The 22,969-nt window shown below is 35.7% G+C and overlaps 1 protein-coding gene across 9 annotated transcripts in view; it reads left to right on the plus strand.

Moving 5' to 3' along the window:
• LOC590093 (microtubule-associated serine/threonine-protein kinase 1) overlaps positions 1-22,969 on the plus strand; it is a 74,773-nt gene that overhangs the window by 39,355 nt on the left and 12,449 nt on the right. For 2 of the 9 annotated variants that reach the window (XM_030996501.1, XM_030996507.1), the window contains exons 4-14: positions 4,367-4,461; positions 5,954-6,102; positions 6,867-7,033; positions 14,985-15,096; positions 15,488-15,667; positions 17,393-17,491; positions 18,208-18,337; positions 20,510-20,595; positions 21,256-21,341; positions 21,744-21,918; positions 22,655-22,746. In XM_030996501.1, coding sequence (XP_030852361.1) covers positions 4,367-4,461; positions 5,954-6,102; positions 6,867-7,033; positions 14,985-15,096; positions 15,488-15,667; positions 17,393-17,491; positions 18,208-18,337; positions 20,510-20,595; positions 21,256-21,341; positions 21,744-21,918; positions 22,655-22,746 — 1,371 coding nt within the window. The other 7 variants (XM_030996502.1, XM_030996508.1, XM_030996505.1 and 4 more) reach the window with 5 other exon arrangements.

A 22,969-nucleotide genomic window follows, 5' to 3' on the forward strand; every position in this document is an offset into this window, starting at 1 on the left:
TAGGAAAATGATAATAATAATAAGATAGAGATGACGGCAAGAAAGAGAGTAAACACTGATAGCATAAGAATGAATAAAGATAATAAGAGAAAGATATAGAGATGACGGCAAGACATAGGGTACATAATTATAGATAGGAAAATGATAATAATAATAAGATAGAGATGACGGAAAGAAAGAGAGTAAACACTGATAGCATAAGAATGAATAAAGATAATAAGAGAAAGATATAGAGATGACGGCAAGACATAGGGTACATATAGATAGGAAAATGATAATAATAATGAGATAGAGATGACGGCAAGAAAGAGAGTATTACACTCATAGCATAATAATGAATAAAGATAATAAGAAAAAGATATACAGATGACGGCAAGACATAGGGTACATATAGATAGGAAAATGATAATAATAATAAGATAGAGATGACGGAAAGAAAGAGAGTAAACACTGATAGCATAAGAATGAATAAAGATAATAAAAGAAAGATATAAAGATGACGGCAAGACAGGATACATCTTTCTTTCATTAGTTTTATTCATTCTTATTCTATCACTGTCTACTCTCTCTCTTGCTGTCATCTCTAGCTCTTTCATTAATTTTTATTCATTCTTATTCTATCAGTCTACTCTCTTTCTTGCTGTCATCTCTATCTCTTTCTTTCATTATTTTTATTCATTCTTATTCTATCACTGTCTACTCTCTTTCTTGCTGTCATCTCTATCTCCTTCTTTCATTTTTTTTATTCATTCTTATTCTATCAGTCTACTCTCTTTCTTGCTGTCATCTCTAGCTCTTTCATTAATTTTTATTCATTCTTATTCTATCAGTCTACTCTCAGGGAACACTTTTATCACTAGAGTCTTCGTCACTGCTCGATTCGTCGGAATCAGAGTCCATGCTCCATGCTTCCATAGTAACAAGATCTCGAGCCTCCTCTACACTAAACACACGTTGACGTTTTCCAGCAGGTGCCATCGTAACATCAGTAAAAAAAATCCAAAGAAAACCGCTAAATACACGGTAATTTCGAATGTAACACTATGAAGAAAAACAGTTTACCGGAAAGTGTGCGATGTATACAATGTAAACAATAGTAAACGCAACGCGTGGCTACACACTGCGAGCGGTATTATGAATGTCTAATTGACTCGTATACATCTGTGCAAAAATGCGAAGTTGGCACGCCTACGTCCGTGCAAATCGGCGAACAAAGCAAACAAAGAGTTAAGAGAGAAAAAAGGATACATGGTCTTGGTCAGCTAGTTTTGAAAGAAGTAATACTATTGAGAGGCGGTGTGCTGATTTAATAGGATGTTTTGTCTTTTTAAAGCTGCTCGTCTAGCTGATCTAGGTGATTTCTACCCGACCGGGACTGATTAGCGTTATGAATTATTTTTCACATCTTACACTCTACTTTCTCTTTAAAAAACGCATTTGGCATCCCATCCGTCTCCCCTCTCATCAATTTCCTTCATGTTTGCCTACCTTTGAGGCTGTTTACCTGATACATGAATGTCGAATAGTGTCCTCGATCCCCTCAATCCGATTTTGTTTGTCTGAAGATTTCTGTCTTGGCCTGTCATGTGGTCTCTTCTCCCTGCCGCTGGCTCCCTCTCTTCTTTCTCTCCCTCCATGTCCCCCTCTCTCCCTCCCTCTCTTCTTTCTCTCCCTCCCTCCCTCTCTGTCTCCTTCTCTTCCATGTCATTCTTCATCTCTTTCTCTCATCCCTATCTCTTCCCCTTCTCCCTCCTTCTTCCCTCCATCTTCCATCCCTCTTTCCCTCTCTCTCTTACTCATCTCTCTACCTCAATTGACTTCTTTCTCATTCCCTTCTGTAACACATTTAAAGTAAATGAAGTACCCATAATTGTTGTTAATAAAGACATTTGCTTTCATGTTAGGGAGGATAGCCAAGTTTTCAGTACATTCTATCTCATTTATAATCATGCAGGTAAAAATCATAGCGAGCAGTCCTTCAACTCTACAGCCAGCTAATTGCGCATGCGAATCTTTACCTCCATCTCTGTAAGGAGGGCATCTGCAATGCGTCATCCTTTGCAAGCCGCAAATGTCAAGTTGCTATGACAACTGTACCTTTTTACAAGTCCCAATATTATTCTAAATTAATTAGTCTTGTCCGTAGCTGGAGGTGAATATTCTCTGTGAGAGGAGTCAGCGCTTGGTTGCCTAATTTGCCTGAGATCAAGGAACCACATTGTTGGAACAAACAGGGTGTTTATTTTCCTGGTTGTTTGTAGGGTTTGTAATGGGTTGAATTAACAGTTGCTATTAAATTCATGGGTGTTCTTTGAAACCTTTTGCCTGTGGGATGCTGATAGTCCTTGTATAAAGCCTATGGGAAGTGGAAAATGCAGTATTATGCAGGTTAAGATACCAGTTGAGCTAAGGAAGAATACAAAGGAGTGAAATCAGCAAACTACCTTCAGATAACGAGAGTTAGTTACATAACAGTGTTCCTATTAAATGAGGTTTCTTTTTATGTCACACCTGCAAGTTGCTGATGAAGGCAAAGGAGTAGCAAGAAGAGTTGAAGATTCAACTCCCCCCCCCCCCCGAAAAATCATAGCATTGCCTTTGCTGTAAGGTATTGTAAAGATCACTATCGTGGTGAAGCAGACAGTAAATTGGCAACACAGCCTCTAGCAGCTCTCATCCTTTTCTTGATTTATGGGATTCCGGCTGCTAGTTTTCATCTCTCGTTTATCTTTACTCTAATATTCGTGGGTCTGACTGATGACAGGTTGAGCCGTGGGGCAGAGTTCTTTATTATTTCATCAAGTTTTTGCCCTCTCTGAAGTCTACCAGCCCCCAACCATACAGCTCATCTTTCGTCATAGTCCCACTTGAGTGTCTGGGTGTGGGAGGGCTGGAGTAGGTTGTTTACCGTCCTTTCGGAATTAATCAGGGATGCCAAATAGGATCTATTTTCTAGCAGTTATCCATTGCTCTTACAACTAAAGTTAAACAGAAACAATATATTTCTCTATTAGGGAAAGATTTTTTGTTAAGGATATCCAAATTATGTATTTTGGATTGTACTGTCTGTGTTTTTCCATAATTAACAGAGGTAAACTGATGGGATAGAATTTTGCAAAAAAAAATAAAAAAATTGTCAAGTAGACAGTACTGTATTATTTTTTCCATAAAAATCCATAAAATTGCAGAATTTTGGGCTGTTATTTGGTTGAAATTGATTGCCAGACTCTTTCAGAAGTTGCTTGTTCTGAGAGAATGTGTCATTATCTTAATGTTCTGAGTGGAATTATCCATACATGTAGCATGATGGTGTAGATTGAGGGATAGAGACAGAGGGAAGGGATAGAGAGAGAGGGGAGGGGGAGAGGGAGAGGGAAGTGAGAGAGAAGAGAGAGAGAGAAAGAGAGAGGAGAGAGAGGGGGAGAGGGAGAGAGAAAGAGACAGAAATATGAAAAAAGGGGACGAAATGTGCTTGGAAAAACATATTGCCCTTGAAGAGCTATTCAAATAAAGGAAACTGAATATGAAAATACATCTTGAACAGAACAGTTTTCATCTAAAAAAAATCTTTTAACCATTCATCATTTGGAATGTCTTTCAAATGGATTTTTGAAGTAACATATTCCCATCTAAAGTAGATAGCTCATTAAACATTGTATTTCATATTCATTGCCAATTTTTACAGCTAAACGGAACGTGTGAATTTAGCACCCTGACTGAAGAAAAAAAAGGATTTGCATTAGTGTATACATCATCGTTAACACCTAAGACAAAACAAATAGATACGTACATGTAACACCAGGATTGCTTAATTTGATTGATTTAATTACCATTGAACCTAACCACAATGATCATATTGTATCTTCTGTGCTGTACACAAACACATACTGTACCCTTCACTGTGTTGTATGTGTGATAGAAGTCAGTCGTGTACACGTGAAGAGAGAGAGGCTAGCTTAGGTTTCATGCCTTGCGTCTTTTGATCCATTGACGTAATACTGTGGTGAATATTTCACCCACTTCTAAAATCAACCTTTGCGGAGGCGATACACTAGCTTTACATTACTTCTCATGCATTTAACTAGAATGTATGCTCGTGTGGAGAATTGTTTACACAAACCAAAATAAATAAAATTCATTCCCTTTTCTTTGTGATTTTGATATACATATCATTTAAAAAGCATATTTAAGACTACTCTTTTCATACTTTTTTTATTTTCTTTAGAAAGTAATAATGTTTCTGGAAATGATTTCCCTACAAATAAGACTATTTTTTCAAAACAAAAACACATTAATTTTGTTCTTTCTTAATATAAAAGTAGTATATTTTCTGTTGGTTGAATTTATTTTTTGTTTGTCTTTCAAGCAGTTATGGACGAACCAGGAAAGGAAAAAACAGTTCCCCGGTGATGAAACGTTCAAATTCTCCTGGTTCTCATGGCGATGGTATGTATCTACCTGGTATGTCACTCTGTTTGTAATATGTATTTGATATGAGGCATGAGAATCATAAACAAAAACATAACAACATCATTTATACTAACATACCAAAGGAAAACATTTTGTTGGAGAAAAAAATATCTCAAAAGCAATAACAATATTTTAATAATTAAACAATGATTACTTTTCAAGGATCTACATGGAGAATTGAAATGAAGTAATTTATCAATTGGATGGCATAATTGCAAATATTCCAAGTCATGATAATGCGAGAAAATCTGGGGTGTTTTTTTTTCTTCTTGAAATATGTACTTCAGCTGTCTTTTAAAAAAATACTTCTTATATCTCTAATACTAATATGATTTTACAACTGGTGAAATTCAATTCATTTTATGGCCTGTGGAGAATAAACAAAAGTAAAATGAAATGATTTGTGGAAATATCTGAATGTATCTTTTGTTTATACATAGTTTATGACATAACCCTCTTTTTATAACCCTGAGGGTGTGATTTGATAAAAGATTCAAATGTAGTTGCTTTTTTTTTGACGCATTCTGTGATACCCTCCGGCTTTCTCACACCAGAGATAAAGCTGACTGAATGTATGACTAATAATCAATAAAAGCCGACACATGAAGGCATATAATCAATCACATGAATAAACTACTGACACGGAAGCCTTTATTGATCAATAATATCACTGGATATGATGACACATCTCCATTGAGAGGTAAAGATCATGAAACAGACACCATGTGTGTTCTTACAGTCATTTAGGTGCTGGTCCCTGTTTCATAGAATGTGTTATCAATAACAAGTTACAATAATCACTACAAGCTACTGAAATTGATACATTTGATTGGCTGAGAGCAATTTTGTGATGAGAATTTGGCATTTGTTATTGATGACTAGTTTTATGAAACAGGGCCCATCTGCTGAGAGCTAAAATGGCATTCTAGTATCCTTTAACCCTTTAACTGCTTTGATCGACATATAGAACAAAAACAGTGGATTGCCACAGTCAACATTTGTCACATGTACACCGTAAATCATGTACCATGATATTCCTAACAATGTTTGAGGCCAGGGATTCGATCCATGGCAAATGAAATGTTAACTTTTAGCTACCACTTTTTCGACTCAACAGACAAGAACTGTTTCTACAAAAGGAATAAAGATGCAGACATAGGACACATTGTTTATATTGGATTATTATTCATTTTACTTGTATGAATTATTACTTTGTCATGGAATGAAAGTACTAACAAACAAGGAAAATTTACTAAAAACCATTAAATGATTTATGTGATTATTCATTCTGCATTGGTTGATGTTGATGTATTTGTGATGGAAAAAAAAATATCATCTTTTAAAGGTAGAAAGGTTCAGCTCAAAATGAGTCTTCACATTTTTATACTATACTTGCATTAATTCAAGGTAGAGTCTATAGAAAATGTGTGTTATACTCTGATCAAATCATATGGAATGTGCGAACAATCTTTCTTTTGTACAGGGAGTCCTTTGGAGAGTCCTCGAGTGCCGATCCACCCTCATGCCCACTTTGCCTTTAATTCTGTACGTCAGGCTGACGGTAGAAGATGGTCTCTGGCATCCCTGCCGTCATCAGGGTACGGTACGAACACACCCAGTTCAGCTGTATCGGTAAGCTCACACTCATGCATGTTATCGTTTCATGAAACACCTACCCACCCTCATGCCCTCTTTGCTTTGTCAGGATACGGTACGAACACACCCAGTTCAGCTGTATCGGTAAGTTATTACTTGGACATCCTTATTGATTCCCCAAGCCCTCCAAAACTTCTTTTCAGATTCAAAGCTGTTTTCTTAGCTTAGTCATGACTGTTACCATCTAGGTGCATCCAAATCTTCTTTTAAAAAATGACAAACTTTTGTTGCCTCTACAGTTATCTTGAGTGTTGCAAAATTATACTTTATTATTTTATTTTACTTCATTATTTCTATACGATGTAAAGTCTTCTCATGTTTCTTTGATATATATGATACTAAAATGGGAAAAGTTATGATACCAAGTGTCTATCTATCTGCTATCTCCTGTCAGTCGTCAGTCATGTTCAAGTCAGGAGCATCTGCAGTTCTGAGAACATTTCAGTAGCAGTGAGAGTAATCTATCTACATGTAAGTATCTTCTCCCAGTTCGGAGGTTGATTGCAACATCTCTCCATTTCACTTTATCTTCTGCCATTCTGGTGCACTCTTGCAGTTTTAGTCCACTCCAGTTCTTGACATTCTCTTCCCAGTTGATTCTGGGTCTCCTTTTGGTCGAGTTCCTTCCACTCTCCCCTCCAATACATCCTTTAAGAGGCTTTGGTGCCTTTTAACAGTAATCTAAGAGTAATATAGAGACTAATTCAATGACCAACCTTGGTCTGTAATTCTTCTTTCAGTCGTCCTGTTCAAGTCAGGAGCGTCTTCATCAGCTACCCTACCAGCCCACCCCTGAGGATCTGCAGCTTCTCTCGCAGCATTTCAGTAGCAGTGAGAGTAACGTAGGAGGGGACCAGGAAGATGGCAGGAGATCACCTTCATGTAGACCTCGATCTAGGAGTCTTAGGTAAGTCTGTGGGTTGTCATACTCCTATATTTTCATCTCTGTGGTCGTCTCTCGTTGTCTTCCTGCAATACTTGTTCTTCATCTTGATCTGCGTCTTCTACATATGTTGCTGCTGCTTTTAATAGTCTTCTTTTTCATTGTCTACTGCAATTATTTTTTTCAAGTTTCTATGCCATATTTTCCTTTTCCTCTGCTATTTCTTTTCTGTATTCACTTCCCTCTTTTATCATTTACTTTCCTTCCCACATTATTCTTTAAGAACATTTCCTACATCTCATCATAATGTGTTATTAGGCCTATTTTGATTGACATTTACTTGAATTTATTCTAGAAAGAGAGACAGGGACAAAGAGAAAGAGAAAGAGAAAGAGAAAGAGAAAGAGAAATACAGAAATAAAGCCAGAAAAAAAAAAGACATGGACAGAGACAAAGAGAAAAATAAAGCCAGAAAAAGAGAGAGACAGAAGAGACAGAGAGACAGAGAAAGAGAGAGAAGAGAGAGAGAGAAGAGATTGAGAGAAGAAAGAGGGAGAAGGGGGAGGGGGAGAGAGAGATAGAGATGGTTCTTGTGGTTTATTCCTGACCATGAATACAAACATACAGAGTAAAGTTCCTGTTACACAGTGGCCAAATCAAACTTCCCCCCTCTCTCGTTACTGGGACACTTCCGTATACAGCTCGGCCATCACGTACCCTATTCCCTATCCTATCCCCTATCCTATCCCCAACCCAGTCCTCTCTCTCTCTCTCTGTCTCCCTCATGTTTGTATTGACTCTGAATTCTTACCTGCAGTGAGACGTGCTTGCAATCCAGCCACCAAGCACGTTAAAAGATGCATGCCTCCAGGCGTACTTTGAAACACATGTCAAATGTATGCTAACATAATCCATCAGCTGAGAGCCAGAAGGGTGCTTGGTTGTATCTGTTAATATCAAGTTAATGCCTTTCTGGCCTTCCAGAAGATGATTTATGTTACAGATAAACTTCAAAATCATGCTTGATATCAAATCACCTGAAAACACACATCTTTTTGCTTCTATTAAACTATTATTTTTATGTAGAATAAGATAATTATATAAATCATTAAATATAATAGTTCATCCTAAATATGAAAGATTTGTGCAAGCAGATTCAACAAAGTCTTGTTTGGCATGTTAAAAATGGAACTCAATATTATTGTGATTTGATATAGTCAAATAAAATCAGTATTGCTTTTAAGATGATGGTCAGGTGTTTAGCCTATCATCTAAGCTCCTATCCAAATGAAAAGCAGTACTTCAGAAAATAGGTTCACATGTTTAATACGACTCGATTCATTCTCACCCTACCAAAGCTGTACAGTCAACTATACAATGTCTTTGTACCCATTTACAATTCTATCCTGTCAGTGTTCACATACAATCTAAAATTTTCATTTTTATCTGCATTTTGATTTCTTTTGTCTCCTCCCTTCATACCTAATTGTATTTCATTCTTTATTCCCACCTTCTCATTGTTTGCTTGTCTGACAATCTTTTTGCTAATGGCAGCCTTTCTTGGCTATCCCTGCCCGATCGACCGATCATCTCGTTCACATCCCAGTTTGCGTAAGCCTCGATATCATATAAGAATCACCTCTCCTTTTTATATTTACTCTGCCTTTCATATAGCAAGCTGGTCTACCTACATGTTATTCTGTGCAATGTGTCTTATACGATATATGTCTTTTCCCCCCATTATCTGCATTAAAATGCTATGTTATGATCATTAACTTGTGTTTTTTTCTGGTATCAAGAGATTTTCATTTTTGGATAAAATAAATGGATAAATATCGGATATCGTATAGGACACATTGCATTGGATTCCCTTCATTAGAACCTCTTCTGTTTTTCTCCCAATTTTGTAAGGTTTTTTTATGCATGCTGGTATTGTCAGTACTATACTAACTCCACAAAGGTCTACTGTTTCTTTGGAAATGATGTCAAAGATGTTTGTAAAAATGTATGTTTGAATTTGTTTTTAGAAAGGTTTATTATTTGGTGTCCATATGAGATAAGACATGATTTTATACTATAAAATTTGGAGTACATGAAACTTTTTCAAATTTTTGTTTTATTGGGTTAGATTCGCAAAAGTTTGATTATAAATGGATTCTGGTTTTACATGTATGTAGCTTGGTATCTTAAAGCTACATAATCACAGATGTTTTCCTTTATACAAAACATTGTGTGGTGAAAGCATTGGAGAAAAATAACACATGATTTTTGATTAGACAGGAAAAACTTCCTTTCCGATTTCCTCACAAATTGTTTTAACTCACTCAGGAATCAGTCTGCATAATCTATCAAATTATTCTTATTGATGAAACATAACAGCTATATTATCAGACCATATGTTGAAAGCCAATATGGTACTAAGTATTTGTTAGATGATTTAATGCAACACTGGCTTTAAGCAGATGTAACTATTTGATTTGTCTTTAATATACAACTTTGATTACCTTAATTGTATATCAATATCAAAAAATATTGTGAAATATTCCATTTTAGCACCTGAGGTTGTAAGCTGTTCAAAGTAACATTTTTAGATTTGAGACGTAATATTCATGCATGACCATTAGTATTTTGGGAAGGTACAGATATATTTTTTTTTAATTTAGCCAATGGGAAACATGGGTCTTTGAGTTATCTTCCATCATGCTTTGTGAGGTGGGAGGCATAATATATTTTCAATTACAAATCTGCGCTACCCATATCATAACGGTAATATGCAGAATATTGAACACAAAATTAAATCATCAATTTTATTTTTTCATTTGGGATCATATTTGTAAATGGTTTACTTTGCTTATGTTGAGATGCATAGTAAATTCAAATCGAAATGTTATTTTATTGTGCTGGTATAATTTGGTTCAGGAATAAATGATGAAATTCAGAGAATTTCTGAAGTATCTTCTACTTTTTCAGTGTCATTTCTTTCACTTTTAGATCATTGGCTCAATGTTTATAACATGGAAATGATATGTGTTTATGAAGGATTTTGTTAGATGGGAACGGATTAGTGACAATGCATTTTTTAAATGAGTTTCAAAGGTGCATTTTCATCTAATGCAACTTCAAAAGATTATGACCTATAAGTTACTTTTGCTTTTAGGGTAAGGTGGTAATTTGTGAGAGCGCCTTTTGGTAATATCTGAAATTAATTTTGATGGGATTGGTGGAAAGTTGAAAACGATTTAAGAATTGAGCCAAGAAATCAACTTTTTTATTTGGTAAATCATCCTATTTTTGTGCATGTACAATATTTATAGGACATACATTGTGTACAATAACATTACTTACTTTCTTGAATACGTATGAATACATTATGTTTTCAGAAAAGTTATAGAATCAAATATCCAAGTCGACTTACGAAGATAAATAGCTTTGTTACATGAGAACTGATAATAAAGTTATAGAGTCAATTCTTTTCAAGTTCATTGTTTTAATGTATATAGAAATCATGTGATTAGCAACTCCTTTGTTTGTGCACATTTAGTATGTTTGAGTGATACACCAGATATAAAGTAATATATTAAACAGGTTACGCTTACATGTGTTTAGGTTGTCATGTATTTTCAAGATGTACACTTAACTACTAATGCAGTCACACATTTAAACTTGAAGTACAGTACAGGAGATCAGAGTCTAATCAGGTATTAATTGAATAACACCAGTATTATGTGGTATTATACATCTAGTACAGATGTTTATTTGTGTTGTCAAAAGTTATTTAGTACTTGCTTTCTATGATACAAGTAATTGTACTGTATGTATATATCCGCATATAATATGCTGTATATATCAGCATATTTATATTATGTTCCCTCTTCCCACGTCAAGTTCAAAGGAAATTAGTTGTTTTTTTTTAAATGTTTTTATGTTTTTTATAGATCCAAATGTGCGTGTTGTAATGATTAACAAAATAATACAGTCATGAAAAAATTCTTGCTATAGAGACTCCCCCCCCCCCCCCCCCCACAAAAAAGTAGATTTAAAAATCAGGAACGAAATATGTTTAATATGCATTATCTGTGTGCCTTTAAGTCACATCCTTTCAGCTATAACTCCTAGAGCATTTCTTAGCAAGACTTACATTTACCGTTCATGATAACCTGTTGAATATATTTTTTGTACAAAATAAATATATAAGAGGACCCTTATAAATACCTTACAAATATGTGTAGCTGATTAACTGAGACATTAGGTATTTAGGTTTACATTTCAATGAACTGTTTTTTTTTTTTAATGAATATAGAAGAATGCACCTTATTGTACACAATAACTTAATATGTCATCATTTACAGGGTTCTTGTTAATTTTTCTGATAGCAGGCTATTTATGATTTACAGGAGGCTACTAAAATTGCAAAAGAAAAATCTCTGTGCGCGTAGCGCACATCACCATGTGCGCAAAGCGCACATCACGAGCGCGAAGCGCGAAGTCCCTTGCGGCCGGGGTCCAGGGCCCGCCCAAGGGCCCTGGAAGCTTTAGGGTTTTAGATGCTCTCTGGTGCTATCTTAGCCTTATTTTTGAAGATATGACCACACTGTATGAGCCATAGTTTAATGATAAAGATCATGAATATTTTGGCTGAATAACTTACTTTTCATATGATATACAATATGAAATGAAAATGCTCCATTATTGTTTCTGATAAATCAATCATATTTGTGATGAATCTACAATTTTGAATTACATGATAATGATACAAGGTAGTCCTGGGCAAAAACGGTTAACTGACGTTTACAGGACCTTGTCAGTGAAGAAAATCGTTTGCGATAAAAAATTAAAAAAATTGGAACACACATAAAAAAAAATATGACAAAATTGGATTGGTAAATGGTTTGCAGGTATGTGACAGCTGTCACAGGGGTCTGGGGGTGTTACGAATACGTTATCGAATCGTGCATCGCCAAATCAATCACAGTTTCACACTCATTATTACTACCGGTATTATTTATAATTTAGCCTACATTATTATTTACATTTCAAATAAAAAACTTACCTGTACGTTGCTTCTTACGGGTCAGGGAATTTCTGGAAAGTCAGGGAATTTAAAAATGTTTTTTCCAGAAGTAAAAAGTCAGGGAAAGTCAGGGAATTCATCCATTTCTTCTGGAAAGTCAGGGAAAATCTTTTTTTTTCAAGATGTTTGTTAAAATGGCATTTAATTTGTCTTGTGAACAAAGGAAAAAACATTTGGTAAAATCTGTGGTTCACAGGACCTTTTTCGTAACACGCAATATCTTTAGGACCTACTGGTACCGTGTCTATTGTGTCTTTCATACTGTATGCAAGATGTTTGTGGGCGTGAATGACTTGCAGTGACAGGTGCGGTGCGTGGTGCCGGTGTGTGTACATACAAGAATGCTGGATGCACGCTGTACGATTACTTTTTGATCGAGCTTGTGCTTTGATTTTGATTAAAAGTTTGAATGAAGGTGTTTTACCCTGGGGTTTTACCACAGAATATTCATGAAACAATAATTTAAACGTAAATAACTATGTATCATGAGCCACTCGTGTTTTCTGAAGAACCCCTTTAAAAATTGTGTTGCTCTTTACTCGAATATCGCAACCCTGAATCGCATTTGATATACATTTGGCGTCCATTGTTCGAGCGCGAGCATACAGCCAGTAGTTAGCTAGCCTAGCCTCGTGGTTGCTGCTTTCCCCAACGTCCGCAATGAAGGCACACTTTTTTTCCCTCAGCAAAATATCCAAAGTCGGGGATGGGCCTTATATAGTCAGGTACAGGATATTTGAGTCCTCAAATGCTACTTTTTAGTGGTTTCAAAAATCTCTGTGTCTCAACATGAATTACATAATGCAAATAAAGAATAGGATCTACTATTTGAAGTTAAACTACGTTCCAAATTTGAAAGGAAGAGAGTTTTTTTTCCAGTTTTTTTTCTTCAGTCTCGATAAATTATGCCCTGTCACAAGGACTTTGCCGGCCGAAGCTCTCCCGTGTCTCCAGCTCACTCACCTGTATGATGCAAGCTCACTTACACAGGGGATAACGAATCACCACGTGAAAACTAGCCTGTCCACATTTCTGTTTGGACTCGGAGGAAAATTCTGTCATCTTTAGTTTTAAAAACAACATTGTTAAATGGGTCTAACTTAGTTCACAAGCACTTCAACTGTGCCTCGTAATAAAAGGAAAGTATTTTCGAACGCTGTCACTAAAATAAGAGCCGATCTGATGTTAACAAAATGACCAATGTTGGCTTTTTTTTGGTGGCTTTTTGTTAACCAGATCAGATCACGTCTTATTTCAGTGTTCGAAAAATACTTTTACTTTTCATTATACAAGGCACAGTTGAAGTGCTTGTGAACTAAGTTAGACCTAGGTCTAGTAACAATGTTGTTGTTTTTTCCAGATTTTTTTTCAGATTTTTTTTTAGATTTTTTTTTTTTTTATCTTCGAAATAGGGTGCGCCTTACAGTTTTGTAATTTGCTTCCTAGTATTGCGATGATGTATAGTTGTACGCTTTAGATTAAGACATGTTCATCATTGAAAATGGTCATGGAAATTTACATTATCCTGCTCTGGAAAGTCATGGAAAGTCATGGAATTTTTAAAATGTGTAAGTGTACGAACCCTGTAGTAAGGAAGGAAGACATCGATGTCTGCCGTTTCGATTCCATTTTAATTCGACTGGCGTGCGATCTCGGAGATAAATTTACTCAGCTAGCTCAGCTCGGCTCACAACGCGCGCTTTTCTTGCGTAAGCTAGCTTGCCGGCCTGCGCTAGGCTCTGGCGCACTGGGCATATACTAGATAGCTCAGCCCCCGCGTGCGCCGCGCCGCAAGTCCATATTTTAATAGGGTTTTATTTTACGATCGTTTCGGAGACGTTTCATCTCATTTCTTTACGACCGTTTTCACAACCCCGCGCTATGAAAGCGTGTCTTCGTGAAGCTTGTGATAACAGAAATTTGAGATAGCGACTTGACCGAATATGATGTGATTTTTGTATTATTATTTTTTTTTTTTGGAGAGGCTTACAGCCGGCTACGATTGCCGTTACAGCCGGAAAAAATAGCCGGTTGCCGGCTATTAACAAGAACCCTGCATTTAGAATGTTGAAAAATTATGTGTAAATAGGTAACAATTTATGTTCATGATTATGCACACAACTGCATACATACACTACGCAGTACAATGCATGGCTGAAAGTGGTGGATAGGATACTAAAGATATATATATACACAAAATATCTTACAGTGCACTGCTAGCTCATAGCAATATATATGGATTACATTTTATCTTGAAACAAATCATGCTTTTAAAATGCTATTTGCATCCCATCCTTATTTACAATTTTATATGCAATCTTTGTACAAGTGAAGAGTTATGATTTTACTTAACTCTGACTCAATTCATTGTACATGTAAGTGCAGATTTGTCATGACTTGCATTAATCATTTTTTTTTAATTTTAGAGGTAATGGTTAAATTTTCCAGCTGCTTAACATGCACAATGTCAAATAAAAACATTGGCAAATTAACAAACCAAGAAATAAATGGTGAAATTTACCTGAACATGACATACTTCAATGAAGCTACAGTATCGATGGAACTGCCGTTCTCCATACTAGACTGGCAACATTTATATTCAGATATTCTCATTACAAAACAGGAATGAATATAATGTACTTTTTTCTTCGCTGACTATTTGATGTCTACAAAGAATATGAATCACTCTTTCAAATATATCTGCACTAGTCTACAATTAACCTTATTCTTCCTATACGTTGATTATCATAATATTATTGTAGATGGAGCAATTGTAACTCTTGTTCGATAATCTTGTGCAATGTTGAATTTTCGATAAACAGTATGATGATTGACATTGTACAAATTGAGATATTGACTAAGATGTTGATTTTTTTTTCTTCTTTTGTTTCCATGGTAATGTAGTGGTGCAAGCAGTCCGTTGGTGGGTAGTACGGATCATGAGATGCTACACATGAACAGCCTCTACAAGGAGAGATTCCCCAAGGCAAAACAACAGATGGAAACCAAGCTCACTGTAAGTATAGATCCAGGGTCTCCAAACTGTCTCTCCATTATTTCTTAAAGCCCATCTGCACTAGTTTGGCCAGGAGGGATTAGACCTCCCTGCGTGGTCACTGGCAGGTGGTTATCTCATCAAATCAACTCTCAATTAACATAAGAAAAAGGAGACCATGGAGGATCAACGGGTAATGCTTAGGCATTGTTTGCTGTATAGAGAGCGTAAGTAGCTACATGTAGTGCAGTCCCGCTTTAAGACAACAAAGTTGTAAATTGTTACCCTAAACAGTGCATTATAGAAATAACTATGCTAGTATAGGACCATTGGGGGTGTAACCATCTACCAGGAATGAAGATTTATTGTTTATCTAATGTAAATTTTATTTTACTCTCATCTTTTATTCCAGGACTTTATTAACAAGTATTCAATGGATATGAGCCAGGAAGGGCACGATGCAATCTATGCTTTCCTTGTCCATCAGACGGTAGAACTAGCCCGGGACTGCTTAGAGAAATCACAAGAAGACCAAGTCTCCCATATCTACTTCACTGAGGTGTCCCACAAGGTCCAAATGCTAGCAGAAGATGTAAGTCATTGTTTTGCGCAGTCATATCTGTATTCTGGTCAGGTGAATCAAAAAGAAATGTAGTCTTTGTTGACAGGTAGTTGTTACCTACAGGTTATACTGAATACATGTTTCATTAAGGAACACTGATGAAGAAAGAAAGAAAAAAATATATTTTCAGTAATGCAATGTAAGACAGAAGGACAAGAACATTTATAATGGTCAATTTTAATTTTCTATTTTTGAGTTGTGTGATGAAAGGATAGAAAAGAATTGTTTATAGATATTAAAGTTATTGAATTACCTATTACCTTTAATAATGTAGACAATACACAGACTGCAATGTTTTGTATAAAAGTAGTCTTAGAAATTTTTCCAAATATGTTCGTACCCCCTCCCCCATCCCATTTGATTAAAACGAAATATATACATCTGCTGTACTTGTCTCTGTCTGCACCATTTTGCCTTGGCCCCTTTTTTGTACTGTGATAAGAGAGGTTGAAGAGGAAATAAATATGAGAAATAAAGGAGGAAAACAAAGAGCATGAGAAAAGGAGAGAAATCTGAGACAAGCAAATGTAACATAACAGAAGTAATGAATGTTAACAAAGGAGACAGATGTATTATTACAAAGAATGAGACATGAATATTACATGATATGAATCCGCATTTTCCTTTAAAACAAGCAAATAAAACTCCATGAATCATGGCAAGGGCAAATATAGAGCCGACTGATCATCTCAAGATGTTCCCCCCGTCCGAAATGAAGAAAATAAGAGTTGATTGTTTTCTTCCATACAAACCACTTCTAAAGGATCCCACGTCACTCCTTAGAGTCATGGGTTAACCTGGCATCGAAAACCTGTCAAATAGGGATTCTTAGCTTACGCCAAAACTGTCAAGTATGAGTCTCCAGAGGGCAGTGCTTCTTTTTAAATCACCCACGTGGAATGTGATGTGAATTGTAAATCAATGTGGTTCCCTCGTTTTTATAATGTGGTGTACCAGATGCCAGCCTCTTCTTATTATTCAATGCTCTTTCAACTTGTTTTTCTCTCTTTTCCAAAGAAATCGCTCCTCAGTTTTACTCTGTGGATTTGGAATGATGACAGTATTACAGATCTTTTGAATACTCTTATGATTCTTTGCTTAAATTCTGAAAACAGTCAGAAAAGGTGCATAAAATGATACAACAAGGATGAAGAAAAGGGGAGGTACATACATGTAGTGAAGGCTCAATATGACTGAGTGTCATAACTTAGCATTTTGTAGATTGGATCAATAATTATGTATTGCAATTAATCTTAAAGTTATAATTGAAAATAACATACTGGGATGAAAGTTGATTATACATAATACCAGTTTGCTAATGTATTAAATTGATATATAGTTTTGAAACAAAATTGATTTAATACTCTGATAGATTTACTGAAATTTTCAGAAGCTTTATCTGGTATAGCAGCAGCCAATATTTGCAGGGTTAATTCTATTCATGAAGATAATTTCATACTTTCTGATAATGTATTTAAATTTGTTTAATCTATAAAAATAGTTTGATACAAGTGAATTGAAAATTTACAAGTACAGGTTCATAGGGAAAACATCAGTACTAGGAGCAAAACGATGCATGCTATTAAATGCAAATGCATTCGAACATATGATGGAGATAGCAAGCATTCGGACGATGACTAATTATTAACTAGACCCTTCCGTTTTGTCTTTTTACCTTTGTGCTTTTATTGACAGGCTGAGAACCGATCTCAAGTCTCTGCCAAGTCATTTACGAGGGTAGTCAGAGACCTACTGATGATACTAGCCAGGCCAGCTAGACTTCTTGAATGCCTGGTGAGTACACATTAATCATCATACAAAACCCATAGGACAGACACGCTTACACTGTAGTCATCACTTTTATGTCCCCCTTAAAATTTGTAGCTTGGGTGGGGGTGAAGTGTATCAGGAAATGTTTTCATGCCATTTCAGTCTGTAAAGGAGAATTTGTTGATTATTTAATTAAAAAGAAGAATGAAATGATTCAGGGGGTTTCTTTGGATGCTGAGTACTATTCATTTCATTTGATATTCTGCTATTTCTTTGTTGATAAAATTTTGTTTTAATTATGTACTTATCCTTCACAATTGTTATCAGCCCACTTACGCTAAATGCTTTCTCCAATGCACTTTCTCAAATGTCTGCATATAACCCTCAATAAATCAAGTCATTTTTGTATGTAAGATGATAGTCAATAAGTCAGGCATCAATCTTTAATGTAGCAAAATTGGATGCCTTCTCTTTGAAAAAAATTCTTTTAATTCCTTCTGGTAGTGTTTATACAGTCAAACCTGTCTATAGTGACCGCCCAAGAGAAACACTAAAAGTGGCCTTTGTAGACGGGTGGTCTTTGTGGACAGGTTCCTTTAGTACATGTTTCAATGAGAAACCATTTTCAAGGGAAACAAAAAATGTGGTCTTTGTAGACAGGTGGTCACTAAAGGAGGTTTGACTGTACCAAGTATAACTGTGAATATCTGAAATGTAAATGTTCCTTTCTATTTGAATAGGAATTCGACCCTGAGGAGTTTTTCCAGCTGTTGGAATCTTTCGAGGACCAGGCCAAAGTTGGATCCACTATTTCAGAAGACTTACCAAAGTACATCATCCACCAGCTAGGACTTACCAAAGATCCCTTGGGTAAGAGACATTGTCATCTCGTCCGTTCCCCTCTGACTCTGTAGATGGATTTATAAATATACTGTAAAGCATTTGGAAAGCATCTCTCTTTCTTGGATTTTGTGAGGCATGCTCCTGAACCAATAGCTACATCAACAATTTCTTTCTCGAGTTGAATTCCAAACTTTAAACCTGGATCTAAACTTGTGTCTACGACTTTAATGTAGTCGTAGCTATGATTTTAACCAAGCCATAGACCTTAACTCCGTTCTTAACCCTGACCCCATGTCTGTGACAAAATAAAAGCCTGAAACAAATGTTTTGTGAGTGAATGCTGCATACACCTTCCTAAAGGAAGCTACTTTTTTCTTTCATTTCCATTGCTCAGCTAATAGCCCCCTCCCCCCCCCCCCCTCCTCCCCCCTCCTCCCCTGATATTGAAATTGAAGTAGTATTCTGTTCTATATCTGTACATTGTTGGAGTGATATTCGTAGTGTTCACATCGTTGGTGTGTATGCATGTCATTGTTTCTGGTGTAATATATATCAAGAGTATCATATTTATGTTCAAAATATATTTATTTATTTTTCTTTTCATTCTTTACACTGAGTAGTGTATTTTTGTGTAAATGTATATATGTATCTGTAATTTTTCTTCAAACACAAAGATAATTTCTTCAACAAATTAGATAGTGTTAGTGTGCTTATTGAAAATGTGTGAAAGCTTTTAACATCCACATTTTTCAACTTAACAAGAATTGCAAAGTATAGAGCAATATGTTCGTTGTGAATTTTAGTTACTTTTATTTCTTGATATGCACTGCAAAGTATTCAACCTTGTTGAAAGTTCACTATTGTATGAAGTGAAAGTGTAGATTGTTTGTAAGTGGTTAATTTCTATATTTTCTTTTTCTTTTCTTCCAATTTACACCCTTCTCCCCTGCTTTTCTTGTCTGTTTTCTATTTTAACACCACATCAAATAACTGTTTCATCTCTTTCCTCATATTAATCCTTACGCTGACTAAACATTACTATTTTTCTGCTTGAATCTGTTTGATTCTATTTCGTATTGGTATTTTTTATTTTTCTGTTGGTGTCCTTATTATCATCACCATCATTATCAACAACGTCAACGTCATCCCCATCAATATTATTGTCAATGTCATCATCGTCATCATCATCATCATCATCATCATCATCATCATCACTATCATCATCACTATCATCATCGCCATTATCATCACCATCAATTTTATTGGCAACATGGTCATCATCATCATCATCACCACCATCACTATCATAATTGTCATCATTCCTGTCTTGGTTATCTTTGCTTTTTTCTGCTTATCTATGTATTTATCTCTCCATCATCCCTCTATCTTCCAAACCTCACCAACATATCATCCTCCATCACATTTGTCTGCTTGCATTCATCCATCAAAAACAATTCTTCTCTTCTCTTTCCTTTTTCCTGCATCACTTGCATGCTCACATCTGCCTCTCTTAATCTCTTCTCTTCTGACCTATCACCAATCGATGTTCAACGTCACCTGACAACCACCTCTGTGGTCTGCCGATCCATTCCTGTGCTGTCTCCATACTCTGGACCTGATGCTATCCCGTTACCATGGAAATCAACATCCTATTGGCTATGGCATTCCTCCCTTGTGTGACCTCCCATGTGCTCCGATATCCTCAACACACCAACCTTCAACTGTCATTTGTGGGCATCCGATGAAAACTCATGGTCCATACTACTTCTTCACGCTATTTTACAAACTAAAAATGGGTTTGGTTCCATTTATCCTTTTAACCTTGTGTGCAACTCCTTGTTGAAATAAAAAAAATTGGTGTTTCATAATGGCATGCTTGTGATGTTTGCTGTGAAAATTTACAATGATTTTTTGTATAATTCCTTCAAACCAAAATTCCTTTTTTCAACTCATTGGTGTTAACTTTAACTCAATGGCATATCCATATGTTTCTTATTTACACATTTTTCAAAATTTATCAATTTGAATGCAATTTATAATGGGAATGTTGTGATTCATTCCATGTATGTCTTCATGATTTTGAAACATTCAAATGCACATTGAAATCATGTTGATGACCCACATGATCCCACCCTTTGCTCTTCCTGTCATGTTATGTGATGGGTTTCTACTCACTCACCTATGGTTGACCTCATATAGCATATTTTGATCACTTTCCAGACGTGGGCGACCTGTGTGGGGATTCCCCCTCACCGCCACGCCAGGATTCAGGAGAGGATGAAAAGGTAAGGAGCATGGTAACGGTGGGGTTGGTGTTAATGTTTGTCATCATAGGCGGTTGAGATATAGTTGCATCAACAGAAGTTGCTTCTGATTGGCTAGTCATTTCATGGCGTGTCAACCACAAATGTGGGCATTGGATGAGAGGGTTGAAGATCTTATGTTACAGCTTGCATTCAAACTGGTCATGTTGGAGGAATATGTTAGCATGGGCAGAAAACTGTAGAGAGAGAAGAGATTGAGGCAGAGAGCAAGAAAAAAAAGAGAGATTGAACAAAAAAGGGGGAATGGGAGATGGTGCATAGTTAGGAAAGGGGTTGTTACAGATAATTAACTTGTGATATGAAAATACTTGTATGTGAGGTAATAATAATAATAATGTCAACTTATAAAACGCAAATATCCATTCTAAAAGACTGCTCAAGGGCTCTGTACAATATCAAAATAATTATACAGTATTAAAACTAAGACATTAATAAATGGTGCTTAAGTTTCCTCTTAAATATTTCAATTGATGATAATTGTCTTATTTGTAATGGTTAAGTGTTCCATAATTGTGTTCCATAATGTAATGATGTGATATGAAATATTTTCAAGTAATATATAGTTAGGAATTAAAATCTAGATGTAATACTGTCATTATCATTTCATTTTTATTCATCAAGAGTAATGTTGATGGTAGAGACTGCTTTAAGGAACCAAGAGAAGAAGATTTTGAGAACATCAAAATCATCAGCAATGGAGCATATGGGTAAGTGATCAAGAGCACAGAATACATCTAACCTTATTAATTAAAAACAATCTGGATACAAGTCAAAATTATTTTGTATTAGTTTTTTTTATTATCTCTACTGGCACATTGGGCTATTTATAAAGTAATATAAGAAGAGGGATTCCTGCTCTATTATGTATGGAATAATTTCTTAAAATTTACTTGCATTTCCCACTCTCCACCCAGGAGAAGTGAATGGGTACTCAGTGGGCAGAAATTCCTTGAATGCTTCAGCACCTTATCATCGTAGTTTGGCTGAAGCCGGGGTAATGGTAGGATTGCAGGGCCCTCAGGGAGAACAGTATTATTACTAATTAGGCTACCCTGGGTAAACAAGATATCTTATTGTAATAGTCATTATTATAATCTCTTTTGATTCAGTGCTGTATACTTGGTGCGACATAAGGCATCTCTACAGAGGTTTGCCATGAAGAAGATATGTAAGCAGAACATTGCCCTTCGGAACCAGCGGGAGCAGGTCTTTGCTGAACGTGACATCCTCACGTTTGCGGAGAACCCTTTTGTTGTTGCTCTCTACTGCAGCTTTGAAACAAAGGTAAGATGACATACAGGCAATCCTTGATGTTACAAGACGTACAGGCGTTCATTGGATGTTACAAGGTCCATGTGATCATTAAATTTGTTGTGTTCCACTTTAAAACACCCACAGTAAAACCTGCTTTAGCGACCACATGTTTAGAAAAACCCATTAGTCAATAATGACCACATTTTTTCATTTCCCTTGAAAAGTGTTCTCATTGTAACCTGAAGTGAACCTGTACATATTGACCACCTGTCTATATGGACTACTCTTCTTGTCTCCCCTGCAGGTATCACTGAATACATAAAATTGTAAGGATCATTATCTTTGCAAAATCTGTTATTTCATCTGTTATACCAGTAGCCCACCTTTGCAACATTCTATTCTATATTCGCGCCTTTGAATGTTTTTTTTTAACAACAGATATATGGCGCCATACAAATGCTGTTCATCATCATCATCATTATTAACAGAAAAATGTAATGAAAGAATGAATCAGCCCAACTATACATCAGAAATCAAGTGAATCCTTCATATTTATAAAAGATTTGATTCGAAAACTATTTGTTTGTCATGGATTTTCTGTTTTCATATTTCTCTAATAAAAGGAGGGCAATTAAATGAAACATTCAGCCAAAATAGTTTATATTTGATTTTGTTTGATTTGGTATGATTTGATTTGATTTGATAGCTACATATATCTTGAATTATTTTGTTCATATTTTGTTTTCTCTCTCTCTCTCTTCATCAGAAATATTTGTGCATGGTGATGGAGTATGTAGAAGGAGGAGACGTAGCTACTTTGATCAAACATATAGGACCACTTCCTCTAGAAACAGCAAGGTAAGATAATATATCAGTTATTACATCATTTATTCATCATTAATAATCAATCTTTTGCCAGTAAGAGCATATCTTTAAAAAGACAGGTAATGTTTAGTTCTCTCTTAGACAGAAAACTGTCACTAAAAATTTCTGCTGAATGAAATGAAAATTAAGCTGAATGTTCAAGATGATGATTAACTAGCATCTTCCACACAATATTCGGTAGAAAACTAATATAGTA

This window comes from Strongylocentrotus purpuratus, unplaced genomic scaffold, assembly GCF_000002235.5.
Source record: "Strongylocentrotus purpuratus isolate Spur 01 unplaced genomic scaffold, Spur_5.0 spur5_scaffold_3, whole genome shotgun sequence".
In the NCBI taxonomy this organism is placed as follows: Eukaryota; Metazoa; Echinodermata; class Echinoidea; order Camarodonta; family Strongylocentrotidae; genus Strongylocentrotus; species Strongylocentrotus purpuratus.